The sequence below is a fragment of the Manacus vitellinus genome, unplaced genomic scaffold, assembly GCF_001715985.3.
Source record: "Manacus vitellinus isolate BGI_N305 unplaced genomic scaffold, ASM171598v3 scaffold_6_pilon, whole genome shotgun sequence".
Classification (NCBI taxonomy): Eukaryota; Metazoa; Chordata; class Aves; order Passeriformes; family Pipridae; genus Manacus; species Manacus vitellinus.
Window position 1 is genome coordinate 6461717 of NW_021940750.1, and position 13229 is coordinate 6474945.

Consider the following 13229-nt stretch of genomic DNA (forward strand, 5'->3'; position numbering starts at 1 on the left):
CAAGCTTATTGCTGCTTACAGGCTGCAGTAAATTCTCAACTCTTAGTTTTATGGTTTCATTTCACATATAGCTGTTATATGCAAAAGGGCAGTGTGATTTGTTGTCTTAAATAACCAGAAAACTTTTCTCAAATCTGAAATGGTCATCTTAAAGGGTGTCTGCATTTAAATATTCCTTTATGGAAGGGAGACACAGGTTTTGGTTACCTGGCCTCTTTGGTTACTTTGGTTACCAGGGCACCAGCTGCTACATACAAGAGAAAAAAAAAGTTTTATTTGTGGAATTGTGGTTCTGGACTCACCTACAAAAGAAAAAAAAAGTTTTATTTACAGAACTCCTTCATGGACAAGCTTTCTTTTTAACTGCAGAGAGAAGCTGCCTCTACTTGATGCAAAATGATGGCAGAAAGCTCTGTGTGGGCAGGTGTTTCTGAAAGCCTGGTGTGGTTTCTTGTCTGATCACAGCAGTGGCTTTGAAACAGTTCTTCCAGCTGTTGCAGTTGAGTTTTGTCTGTGAATTCTAAGTTTTTTAGAAACAACTTGAGGGATAGGCAGGATCAACGCCAGAGCATCTGATGAGTTTCTTGGAGGACTGTACTAGTTCATCCCGCAATATTTAGGCAAGAGTCTAAGTGAAAGTGCAACAAGTCGCACTTGCTGGAGTTATCCAGCAGACCTACTGCCCCAAATTCTGCAACAGGGGTGCTGAGGTAGCTGGAAATCCCCTAGCAGTTCTAAAACTGAAGGTCCCATCCCTTGGTCAGAGACTCCTTTCTGCTTACCTCTAAGAATAATCAAACAGTTGAGAAAATATTTGGAGATCTGAAACAAATAGCTTAATTCCAAAATTAGTCATGTCCCCTCTTAGTAAACCTTAGGTATGTGTGGTCTTTCATGACCAGAAAAGCTCTGGTGTGGACCAGAACATCTTTAAGGATGTCTCAACTATTTATATATTAAGTTCCCAGTGGTGCCTTTTCTCAACCTTTGCTCCTGTTCAGGTCTCCCCTTCCTCTTTTCTATTGAAGGGGTCATCTCTCCTGTCATTAAGGAGGAGAGTCCTTTGCTGGTAACCTCCCAGTCTTGAAAATAAAAAGAGCATGGTTAGCTGATTGTACAGTCAGAGAAAAGTGACATCTTTTGTGTGACTAGCTGCCATAATTTCCTCCTTGTAGTCAGGAAATCAGTTCATGACTCTTGACCTACAGAGATCTGTGTAGCACACGGGAAGTACCTGAGGTTTGTAGATTGGTCAGAATTGGTGCTTGTTCACATATTCCCATTGTGATTACTTGTTTTATTGCACAAAGCGGGCCAAAGTGCTTGCACTAATGAGAGCTACATCAGGTGGATAAAAAGTAACCTGATTAAAACCAAGACTTTTCTTGACAGTGGTCTGAACAATGTGGTGTGAATGCACTGCTCCAAACAGTGGTTCAAAACTACCTGCTGTGGATCTTGCTGTCAGGAGATGACCCCAGAGCTATTCCAGGTGTTTAACTAGAGCTTCAGTAATAAGGTGATAACAGCATCAATTTCCCTGATGAATGGAGGCCTATGGAGAGCAGTACCTGTGAGCTGCTTCTTCAGGTGTGGGCAGGACCAGTAGGCATAGATATCTGTTTCCAGTAGATGACCTGTTCATGTGTTTAAAAGGCATCCTTGTTAGTCTCTCTTTCCTGAAGTGATGGAGGGAGGCTATGAAAATTTACAAGAGTCCTTTACTGCCTCGAAGTAGTGGGTCCTAGAGACATGTCTGTCAGCATGAATGCCCTCCAAATCCAAAATCGGTAGTTTTATGGGAAAGTACAGGTGTATGTCAGCAGCCTGGAGTGAAAGCAGGTCCTTGGAGCTCATTAATTTCTTCTGAAGTGTAATCTGGGACAGCGGAAGCCACTCGTGGCTTTACAGTTGTGTGTTTCATCACTGCGTGGTAGGGGCAGACGTTTGCAGTTTCTGTGAAGAAGCAGTCAGACTTCTAAACTGCAGTGTCATTTACAGGATAAACCTTTCTGTGCTCACTTAACCCTACTCTAATAAAAGGTCTGGGAAGGAGGCAGTCCTGAATCTTCTTGATATAGTAGATTTTACGTGCTCAAGCTTGGTACCTGGCATATTTTGAAGGCTTAATGTTTTCCAGGGTGGACCTGCTTGCTCTTAAAAACAACAAAAATTACCAGGACTCTCATTTGGAGAGAGACCAGAGCACTAACCCTAGGCTCTGACTGATGCATGTTGTGACAGTACAATTGTGCTTCCCTCAATATAGTATCAAAATGGGACTTCAGCCTAGTGTCCTTCTAGCTATCATGGATTGACTCTTCATGGGCCAGCTGAAGCATGTTCTCTTGCTCATCAGTGAAGCTGAATGACTTTCTTCATCTACGACCTCAGTGAAATGACTGGGGTTGTGTCTGAACCCTTAGGACAAAACCTCTCATGTCAGCTTTTTCATCAGGACTAGGTGCTCATTATGACACACAATAGGTTCTGTTTGAAGGCTTCAGTAAATCCCTGCAAAATTTTGAAAGTCCAGGTTGGAGACCTGTTGTTATACCTGAGAGATTATGTGTCTTAGTTTCTACCTAAAAAACACAGCTGTTCAGCTGGATTTCTCAATAGATTGTGGCTCTGATGGAGGATGACTTTGCATACCTGATCCTATCCAAAGGCTTTCCAAACAGAGCTTGAAGGTGGGGAGATGTTCTGAAACACCAAAAGGAGCATCTTCTTCAGCTTCTACACTGCACTTCATCAGAGCTCAAGAAGACCTTTTACATCCCTAGAGAGAGGTGTTTTTGAAAGTTGTATTTAACATCTGGCTTCTAAGTGAGCTGGCAAGTGCTTCAGAACTGAGAGTGAAATGAACATGTTGATAGTAATTTGAAGGACTAGAAATCAATGATCTGTAGCCGTACTTAAAGCCATTTGGTGTTAGAGTATTCGTGTGTTTATCCAGTAACTCATCCTCCGTTCCCATATCCTTGGAGCTCAGTGTGATAGGGTTTCCATGAGTAAAACAGACATGGAAACCATAATGTCAATGCCAAAAGTGCTGCCTTGCAGTTATACCTTGTCGATTCTCCAAGCATAAGTCCTTCATGCTCAAGCCTAGTTAGACAACAAAACTTAAAAGCTCAAGTTATAATAAGAAAAATTTCTTTTTTCCTGTAAGTCAGAAAAAAAAATGCAGCAAAAAGCTAGCTCTGCTTTTTTTGTGTGTGAGAGATTTAATTAAAATATAATCACGGTTTGGTCTTTCCTGGAACAGAAATCCAATATTTGACATTAATAACCTGCAGCTTTTGATCATTACTAGAACTGAACAACCTTTGCTGGAAGTTATAAAGCAGGGCACAAATTTATCTGGAAAATAAAATGTCAAAACATAGGTAGTGAAATCATTCTTAAGAATGATGTATATAAATATTCTAGCAGTTGAGACTATGGACAGTCCTCAAGTAATTCTGTAAAATTTTGGTAACACTCTGAAGTCTTCTTTTTCCTTCAGTAATGCCTCCAAATCCATTTCAGCTTGCAAATTGCATTGAGAAACTTGATATACACTGAAGGTGAGATATCATCTGATTTATTATGTAAGTACTACAGAACTTTTCAGGAATCTATTTTTCTTCTCAGGAGCTGGATAATTCAGAGGAGAAGAGTGTGCTGGTAACAGCTCCAGGACCTACAGCTGCAAAAAGTGTTGTGGAATTTGCCAGTTCTTCACCAGCTCCCAAAAAAGCCCGGGAGGACAACAGCCTTGTGCCTCTTATCATTCCTGTGTCTGTGCCAGTGAGAAAAATTGACCTGCAGAGCCTTGAAAAGGAAAAGTCTGAGGATGGAAAGCTGCCGAGAGGCCAAACAAACGATCGAGCTCCTTGTGAACGCAAGCCTTCTGTGATAGTCACTCGGAGGCGATCTAATCGTAATACTAACATGGAAACCTCAAGTCAGGTATGGATAGGCTAAGAAACCAAAGATGGGCCAGATCTGTTAGATTTAATTATGCAGTTTTTAGCCATAAACTTTTCTATGAAAGTAGTTTGATCTCAGGCCTTGAACTTGGAATGTGTGTAGTCTATGGATTTTTTTTATCATAATATTGCCATATATTTGGGCATTGCTGGCTTTTCATGACCTACCGCTAATGCTATGCCCACTACTAAACAGTGAACAAAGCCTTTTGGGCAATAATACTAGATTAATTGTCTGTGCCAAGAGTGGTTTCTCCATACATACGTAGATAATAACAAATTGTACATAGTGCACATATCTCTCTATACGAATAAAATCCAAGGTGAAGATTTATTCTCATGGAGTTGAAACCTCTTACTGAGGTTCTGAAGGTCGGTACTTGTGTTCTCCAGCAGTGTGGTGGTAGTGAGTGGGTGGGTTGATTTTTTTTTTTTCTTTTTTTTTTTTAATTTCATCTCTCTCTTCTATCCAGAAGTACAACAGATTGCTCAGATATTGGAGAAATGGCAGGAATCTAAGGAATTCTCTGAAATTAGATGCTTGGCCATCTAATAAAATATTGTTATATTGTCTTCTGTTCTCTTACTGCTATTTGATATCACACTGGTATACCAGGATTCTGCTATGCTTTTGTGTCCTCTTTTAAAGTTACTATGAAGGTTGGACCAGATGTATGTGTAGTTCTTGTAAAATGTAACTCTGTAATCACTCAGAGATAGTGCTGCTACCTTATAATTCCTGTGTCCATTCCATTCCCTGTCTTCTTCCTCCCTCTTTCCTTTTGTGCTAATTATTGACACCCCCCCCAAATGTCCTATCCAGATTTTGAGCTGCCATGAAAGTGCGTTGTCATCTCTCTGAAGTTTTTCAAATGACCTCAGGTTTTAAAATTATGTAATTTTTTTTCTAATAGCATGAAGATGCTGTTCCAAAGGATGAAGCAGAGGGCTTTGCCCGAAAACCAAAGCAGCGGCCAAGACCTGAGCCACTCTTCATACCACCAAAAGCTGGCACCTTTATTGCACCCCCTGTTTATTCTAACATTACTCCATATCAGAGCCACTTACGGTCACCTGTCCGTCTGGCGGATCATCCTTCAGACAGGAACTTTGAGCTACCTCCTTACACTCCTCCACCAATTCTTAGTCCAGTGAGAGAAGGATCTGGGCTATATTTTAATGCTATCCTCTCTACAAGTGGTCACTCGGTTCCACCTCCAATGACACCGAAAAGCGGTCACAGAACTCTTCTTAGATCAAGTAAGTTTTTACTTTATCCTTCCTTTCCTGGGTAATCTATGATTAGGAACTCTGGACTAATAGGGGGAAGGTTATGCCTTTAGGAAGTGTGGTTGTGTGAAACTGGGGCTTCTTAATGCTTGTCTGGGGAACTGGGATGGAGGAAATGTGTTGTTGGGGGTGTTAAGACTCTTTCACGGGCAATCTGCAACACCCCCTGCTGACGTTCTTCAGAATGGAAAAGTCGGTTCCTCTGTAGCAGATTATCAGTCTCTTGAACTGAGGGGAGGAAGGCACGTTCTTGGTCATGTTAAGCTCCTTTAGCGCGTGGGTACCTTTTTTGAGAGATGGACAGCTCTGATTAGATTTGCAGGCTGTGTGAAATGTAAATCTCAGATATGAAGCTGAGCTGTCTGAGCAGTTATTTTTTTCTGCTTGCAGATAGTTCAGAAGTTACCCCTCCTGTTCTTACGGTGGTGGGGGAAGCCACCCCAGTCAGCATTGAACCGTAAGTACACCGCAGATCCTTAGCCTCTTAGTAAATGTGCTTCCTTTCTTCCTCTTAAAACTGCAGGCTGCTCTGTGTGCAACTGGTGTATCTGTTACAAGTATTAAAGCTATTCCTACTGGTCATTCAAAATATAAGTTGTCTTCATTAAAAATTACTCTGTACGAAAAATAATGCTTGTTGGATGTAATTCTGGAGATAATAATTGCTTTCTGTTACTGCTTGTCTGTCTCTAGGCTGAAATGCTATTAGTTAACTAAGGGTGAGGCTGTCCTGTTCTGTTGTATAGGAGCACTTCTTTGTATGCTGCGTTTGTTTTAGTGGGAAGATAATGCTCTTTTAAAGGAAGGACAGAATATAGTATGGAAAACTGTAGTTAGCTCTCTCATGAACTAGTCAGATCACTGTTTATCCCTGTGGTGTGTTGTAGCCGCAGCACAACTATGAACACTTCACTCCCCCAGGCGAGCTCAGGTCAAAGCACTGCAGCCGGTGACATATGGGGGATGTGCCCTGAGCTAATAAACCTTGTTAGTCGTTTTAGCTGGCTGTGTGCTGGGAAAGCTCAGATGTATGTGGATGCAGCAGCACTATGGAACACAATTTGGGGATACTGCAGCTGGCATTGTAAGCTTAGGCTTGGGACCAGTCCTGCTAAACCTGAGCAGAGTGGCAAATGTCTCTGCACAGCCTTTGCAAATGCTCTGGGAAGTGTTATCAGCTCAAGCTCAGTGCTGCAGAACTACACCAAGGTAGTTCCAGTTCATTACTACACCTAGTTAATGAACTCTTGCAAAATCTAATCATGGAGTGCATGGCATGGAAACACCCATATGGGATAATGACACCCACGTGGCTCTGCGTCACTGACTGTACAGTGCGGCATCTGCACTCTAACTCTGCAGTGTATCCTGTAACATTTGAGATATTTAACTCACACTCTCTCCAGATAAATACAGGGCTTATTTTGCTTTTTCTTCCAAAATGGCTTATATTTTAAAAATGGACTGGAGCATTTGTTTACAATTTATTTTTTTCTTGCCCTTTTTCCATTCTGCCTTACTGTTTGAAGTTCAATTTTCTGCACTTGTGGTAGGAGGCTGTCCTGAGCAAGTGTTGCAATTGTGAATGAACCCAGATTATTCTTGTCACCTTTGCAAATCTCCTCTAGACTGAGCCCATTTATGGAAATAAGCACATGTGGTGTTGTTTAAATCCATTATAGAAATGGCCTAATTCATCTTTTTGCTGTTGGTTCATTTCACACTAATCCAGGGGAACTTCTTGAAAAGATTTTTGTTTCTTCCCCACCCCTTGCCCCCAGTTTTGATCTTTGACCTCTCTGTGGTGCAATTGCCTTTGGCTGTTGTGTCTGTTGGTTTAAATTGCTGAAGTTAATGGCATAATGTTAGCTGCAAATTCAGTTGTGTGTGAAAATTTGAGGACATGTTGCTGGAAGTTTCAAACCATAGTAACTTAGTAATGCAAGTTCATTTCCATTTGCCAAAAGGAAGTTATGTGCAGAGTTGTCTTGCCGTCATTGTCATCGTCTTACTGAACAGATGCTTAAGCAGGTAGATAGCTATTAACTTTTAACCACGATAAATTAATAAACTGGTGTCATTCTGTGTTTGGCAGCAGTGTTGTAGTCAGTTATACAGACATACCTTCCTTGAAGAAAATGTGGCAGGAAGCACTTTTTTTGTAAAAGAAAAAAAATGTTTAATTTTATTTGTAGTCTTGACCCTAATTTGTGATTACCCAATATAGTGTTCTTAATTGCTTGTGCTTTCACAAACCTTCTGCTAATGCTTCCCAAAAGGTCATTTCATTGCAGAGATTTGGAATAGGAAATGTGATAATGAAGCTTAATTCTTTGTGAGGTGGTACAATAGGCAGTTGGTGTCACAGATCCTTGTGTCCTACTGGTTTTGTAATTCAGTTGTGTCTAAGTCTGGAAGCTACCCCTCAGCTAGGCAGCCTTAAATGTAGCTGTGGTGTATCAGCTGTGAATGCCTTCCCAATTCACAGCCTCAGTTCAGGATGTTGCCACACTCAGCTGCCCAGTGGCAGGGCATCGCAGGGGCACCATCATTGCTTACAGGCAAGAACTCTTGTTGTACTGATATCTAGGCTTCATCAGCAAAGGAACAGTGGAATAATGCTTGAATGGACCTCTGGAGGTCCTCTGGTCCGCTCTCTTGCTCAGAGCAGGCCAAATTAGATAAGTTGCTCAGGTCAACTCTTGCAGTAGAATGCCAGCTTTACTTGGGCATTGCAGGTAGAAGGTGCAATTCTTAGTCTTTGCTAGCACAGAGGTATCATTCCAAGTTTAAAGATAAAAAGTAACTTCTGATAGCCTTTCAGGAAGGCCCACATTCTTTCCCTCCAGCTTTTCCATTTGTATCTTTCCTTCTCACAAGTAAAGTCAGAGGAGTCTGTGTCTTGGGACACAAAATCTCTAAAATTTCCCAGTGCAGTTAAGAGTCTTTTTATCTCTTTGTAGTGTGTAGTGGGTTAACCTTGACTGAGTGCCAGGTGCCCACTAAAGCCGCGCTCTCACTCCCCTCTGCAACTGGACAGAGGAGAGAAAATATAACAAAGGGTTCATGAGTTGAGATAAGGACAGGGGCAGATCACTTACCTATTACCGTCATGGGCAAAACAGACTCAGAGTGGGGATATTAATTACATTTATAACTAACAGAATGAGAGCAGGAGAATGAGAAGTAAAGTAAGTCTTATAAACACCTTCCCCCACCCCTACCTCCTTACCGAGTTCTACCTCCTCCCCCCACAGCAGCGCAGAGAGACAGGGAATGGGAATGGGGGTTACGGTCAGTTCATCACACCTTTCTGCCACTGCTCAGAGGGAGGAGTCCAGCATAGGGTCCCTCCCACGGGAGACAGTCCTTCATGAGCTTCTCCAGTGTGAGTCCATCACATGGGCAACAGTTCTTCACAAACAGCTGCAGCATGGGTCACTCTTCTACAGGGTGCAGTCCTTCAGGCACAGGCTGCTCCAACATGGGTCCTCCACAGAGCCACAAGTCCTATCAGGAAAACCTGTTCCAGGATGGACTCCTCTCCTCATGGGTCAGCAGGTACCTGCCAGGACCCTGCTCCATTATGGGCCTCCCATGGGTCACAGCCCTCCTTCGGGCATCTACCTGCTCCAGCGCGGGTCTCCTCCAGGGGCTGCAGGTGGATTTCTGTATCCCTGTGATCCCCCATGGGCTGCAGGGGCACAGCTGCTTCACCATGGTCTGCACCACAGGCTATAGGGGAACCTCAGCTCTGGTGCCTGGAGCACCTCCTGCCCCTCCTTCTCCACTGACCTTGGTGTCTGTAGAGTTATTCACATGTTCTCACTCTGCTCTTCTTTGGCTGCAATTTTCATTTGCACAATAGCTTTTATTTTTCCTTCTTAAATGTGTTATCACAGAGGCATTGCCACCATTTCTCATTGGCTTGGCCTTGGCCAGTGGTAAGTCCATCCTGGAGCTGCCTGGCACTGGCTCTACCAGACATGGGAGAAGCTTCCAGCAGCTTCTCACAGAAGCCACCCCTGTAGCCTCCCCGCTACCAAAAACTGGCCACAGAAACCCAATACAAGGTGACAGCAAAGTGTCAGTTTTCAGATGTCATCCGTTCTAGGGCAGAGCGTAATCCATAACCCTTTCCTCCTCTGTGAAAGTGCAGGCCATAACAGTAAGCGAGACTAATCACAGTGAGCAGAAGACACCACATGAACATCTCTCTGCAGTATGCCACAATGTGCTGAGGGGAGGGCTGGCTTACCAGGGTGGTTGTTTTGCTTTGTTTTCTAGCCATGTCTTCTCAGTGTTGCATGAAATCTCTTGCTTTTTATTTTTAGTCTGGATTGTGCTTTTTGTGTCCAAAATGAACAGGACATGGGAAGGAAAAATGGAAAACATTTTCAACTGCTTTAGTTCTTCCCTGCCCACGGCCATGATTTGAGATGTGTAATGTTCCTATTGATTTACGTTCAATAGGTATTGGAGATAGTGTTTTTGGGAAAAAGACAGATAGTATATGGCAGCCTGTTTAAAACTTCCCTGTTACATCTATCATGCTGGATGTCAACTTGCCATCACCTACTGAGAGGAAGTTAGCACCAGTCTGTGTATCTAGCAGATTCTGCTTGTCCAAGTAGGAATCCCATCCCATCACAGTTGAGTTGCTGCTGAATGGGTGATGAAGTCAGAAGTGTGTAGGCTAGTTAACTTCTGTGACTCTTTGTTTACATATTTCTCTTAAGTAGATCTGGGTCTGCTATAGATGCAAAAGAAACAGTTTTTAAAATCTCTTTTTATGTGTGTTAGAAGTCAGACATTTTTTTGAACACAAGCTTTTCTAGCACATGACATCTCATGATTCCGATGTTTACTGACAAAACCAAAATGATGTATTGGGTGTAAAAGAGGGAAATAAGATGTTTGCTTTTTCTCCTTAAATGATACTTGTTTCCTTCCTTTGATATCACAGTCTCTTAAAACTTCAAAATGTCCTATTGAAACACTTGCTAGTATCTCTCTGGATTTTTGTATGGCTTATATGTGTTGTTTCAAGGCCTACCCACACCTTTTCCAAACTCTTGTTTTTGTAATAGACATGCATGTGTCATTTCAGTATACCAGAGGAGGAGAAAAGTCTGGAGGTTGGCATTTATTTCTTGGATGTTTTTGTTACTATTCCTTATTGCACTAGATCGTGCTTTTTCTCTGGTAGTTGTGCTTCCCCTCATGCTGGGGGGACACGAAGCCAAGACTTGAGAATTATAGGAAACCTTGCCAGGGGGTTTTACCTTCTTTCTAATGAAGCACCTCCAGAATTTAATCATCTTGTGCACACTGCCTGATCTGTCCTGTCAAAAAAAGAGCTTATTTCTATATACTTTACTGTTTCAGGAGCTACCAGTGTGGTGCTAGTTAACTGACATCTGAAAGAGACACACTTTTGCATTAAGTATAAATACCTTATTTCAGAATAGGAGGTTTTCATTGTATTCTAAGTGTCTGAGCAGCAGCTGTTCTCAAATATCTTAGATTTTCTGATATCATGGTTTCCTGAAGGGTTTTTTTTTTTTTGCTTACTTAGCTTGGACATTTCTTTTGTTCTCTCTTCTGGACCTCTGAATTGTATGTATAGTTTCTGTGTTACTTAGAAAGTTGTCCTTGGCCATATTTTGCAGAGTTGTAGCTACTGCTGTCTCTCTGCATATTTTGCCACTGAGACATAGAATAATGATAAAGTACTTCTATGCTGTCACTGCTTGCTGTGCTATTGATGTAGACCTCCAGACCTCGAAGTCTGGTAGAAGAGTCTTTTAGTGGGGGTTCTTACCTATCTCTGTGCACAAAGTCGCATTTGCTAGTACGGAGTAGAATGTCTCTGGATGGTCCTTTGACTTAAAGCAAGTGTAGGGCTCTGTTGATTGGGTGTAGTGAAAAATCTGTGTGCTGATTCAGATCTAAAAGTATGAGATTGCTGCTAACAGAATGGGATTTGGTTTTGATACAGAATGAGCAATACTGCTTTCATTACTTCCTATTTTTTGTTTCAGTTGTTAGAAAGAGTATCTAGAAGACACTAGCTTGTGTCAAGATCATAACAGACCAAATTTTGATCCTGCTTTGAATTGGCATTTGAACCAGATGGCATTGTGTAGGTTGAAAAGGACTTCTGGAGACTATGGTTCTGCTGTTATGGCTGACAAAACCCTGATACTTAAACCGGCTCACCCCTCTTATGCATGAGGAGCAAGCTTCCCATAAGAGGAGTCTGTGTGACAGCCTCTCAAAAAGTGATGTTTATTGGAAGCTAATAACTGTTATTTGAGCACCTATTAGGGGATGCTAATTTAAATACAACTTCCAACGGTTGCTGATAAAACAATGGAAACTGGTAATGGACATAAAACCTCTCAACTTCTGAGTCATAATGTAACCTACAACACTGTTGTGTTATATGTAAGAGCCTGCTGCATTTGTTTCTTCATAATTAGTGTTTCTAGCAGAGATGGAGACTTCCTGGATATTGTAAAGGGGTCCTGACTGTTACTTTTTTCTTTCCCTGCAGGCGAATAAATGTAGGAACTCGCTTTCAAGCAGAAATCCCATCACTCCAGGACAGGTCTCTGGCAGAAGTTGATGAGCATAAAGCAGAGCTGGTGTGGCAACCGTGGGGCGACCTGGAAACCAACAAAGACACCCAAGAGAATGGTAAGAAGGTGGAAGGCTGGTAAATAGGACTGAATTGTCACAGTGGTTTTAGGGGTAACCACAGATCTACTGTAGGCGTAATTTAAAATCTCTGAGCTGCCAGTCAAGTGACATGTTTGAATGGTCTTGGAAACAATTTTAGGAGTAAAACTTGTTTATCAGGTTGCATGTGTGGGGAGGGGGAGGTTGGTAGGATTGGGTTTTTTTAATTGACAGAAAACTGGGACCATTTGTTTCTAGTCAGGTAAAGAGCAGCCTTTTGCTCATGAAGCTTCACTGTTTTTGTTAACATTTGAAAGCCACATACACTTCTGTATTTTTGAAGGATGTTCTGGACATAATAGTAAATTTTGGAAAAATCAAGTTTGTAGACAGAAGTCAGGATGAGGAAGCAGGAGTTGTGGCAGCTAGTAAGCAGACTTGGGGATCTGTCTGCTTTTGTTGCAGATGAGTTGTGGCCTGTATAAATCCTGAAGGGAAGAGGAAGTGGGCAGGCTTGGAAGAAATCTTTCTGATTAGAGAGGAAAAAGGGTATTGTGAAATGGAAATTCACAATATAAGAGGGGATTCAAGAAGTTGCTGAGGTGAAGAGAGGTGGGAAGACATTATAGGAGGGAGGAGATTTGCAAGAAACTCTGTGTGGAAACAGCACAGCATGACCTTGCAGTCTAATGAGTTCTTGGGTCCAAATTTGACCCAGATAAATTTGCAGGGACATTCAGTTTCTCTGAAAGTTTTACTTTCTGTTTTGCCTAGTCCTCCTTCAAAAGAGCTAATTAATCATGGAAATCTGTAGGAAATTTCATTTTAATCCTCTTACCTGAATTTTTTTGTACTCCTCTGGAAATAGTGGAAAACCTGCTAGCTGCTGCCTGTTCAAGCATTTTTCCTGGGGCTGGAACCAACCAAGAGCTGGCATTGCATTTCTTACATGAAGCAAAGGGAAGCATTCTGGTGAGTCTTCCCAGGTGTTCAACTCAGTGTGGTCAAAGATGTTTGGGAAGGTCAGATAACCTTTCACTCCTGAGAGGAAAGCCTTGCAAACTCCTTGCAATGCATCTAGCTTCCACTGTTTAGTCCACTGTCCCCTGGATATCCCTAAAGTGGGTTCTGTTTGATGTACAGTGCCATGTTCACTTACTCTCTTTTATGTGTCCAACTTCATCATGTTTGGCTTTTTAAGAAATGCACTGAGAGTCTACCAGGGTGAGTGAGCCAAGACTGATAAATGAATCTTAAATGTTGTCTTTCTGGGAAGAT

At 42.1% G+C, this 13229-nt stretch overlaps 1 protein-coding gene across 1 annotated transcript in view; it reads left to right on the plus strand.

Moving 5' to 3' along the window:
* The window catches only part of ELMSAN1 (ELM2 and Myb/SANT domain containing 1), a 60183-nt gene that overhangs the window by 35062 nt on the left and 11892 nt on the right, over positions 1-13229 (plus strand). The window contains exons 3-7 of the mRNA XM_008926734.3: positions 3640-3957; positions 4892-5237; positions 5658-5724; positions 11827-11969; positions 12820-12923. Coding sequence (XP_008924982.2) covers positions 3640-3957; positions 4892-5237; positions 5658-5724; positions 11827-11969; positions 12820-12923 — 978 coding nt within the window. The remainder of the gene's footprint in view (positions 1-3639; positions 3958-4891; positions 5238-5657; positions 5725-11826; positions 11970-12819; positions 12924-13229) is intronic.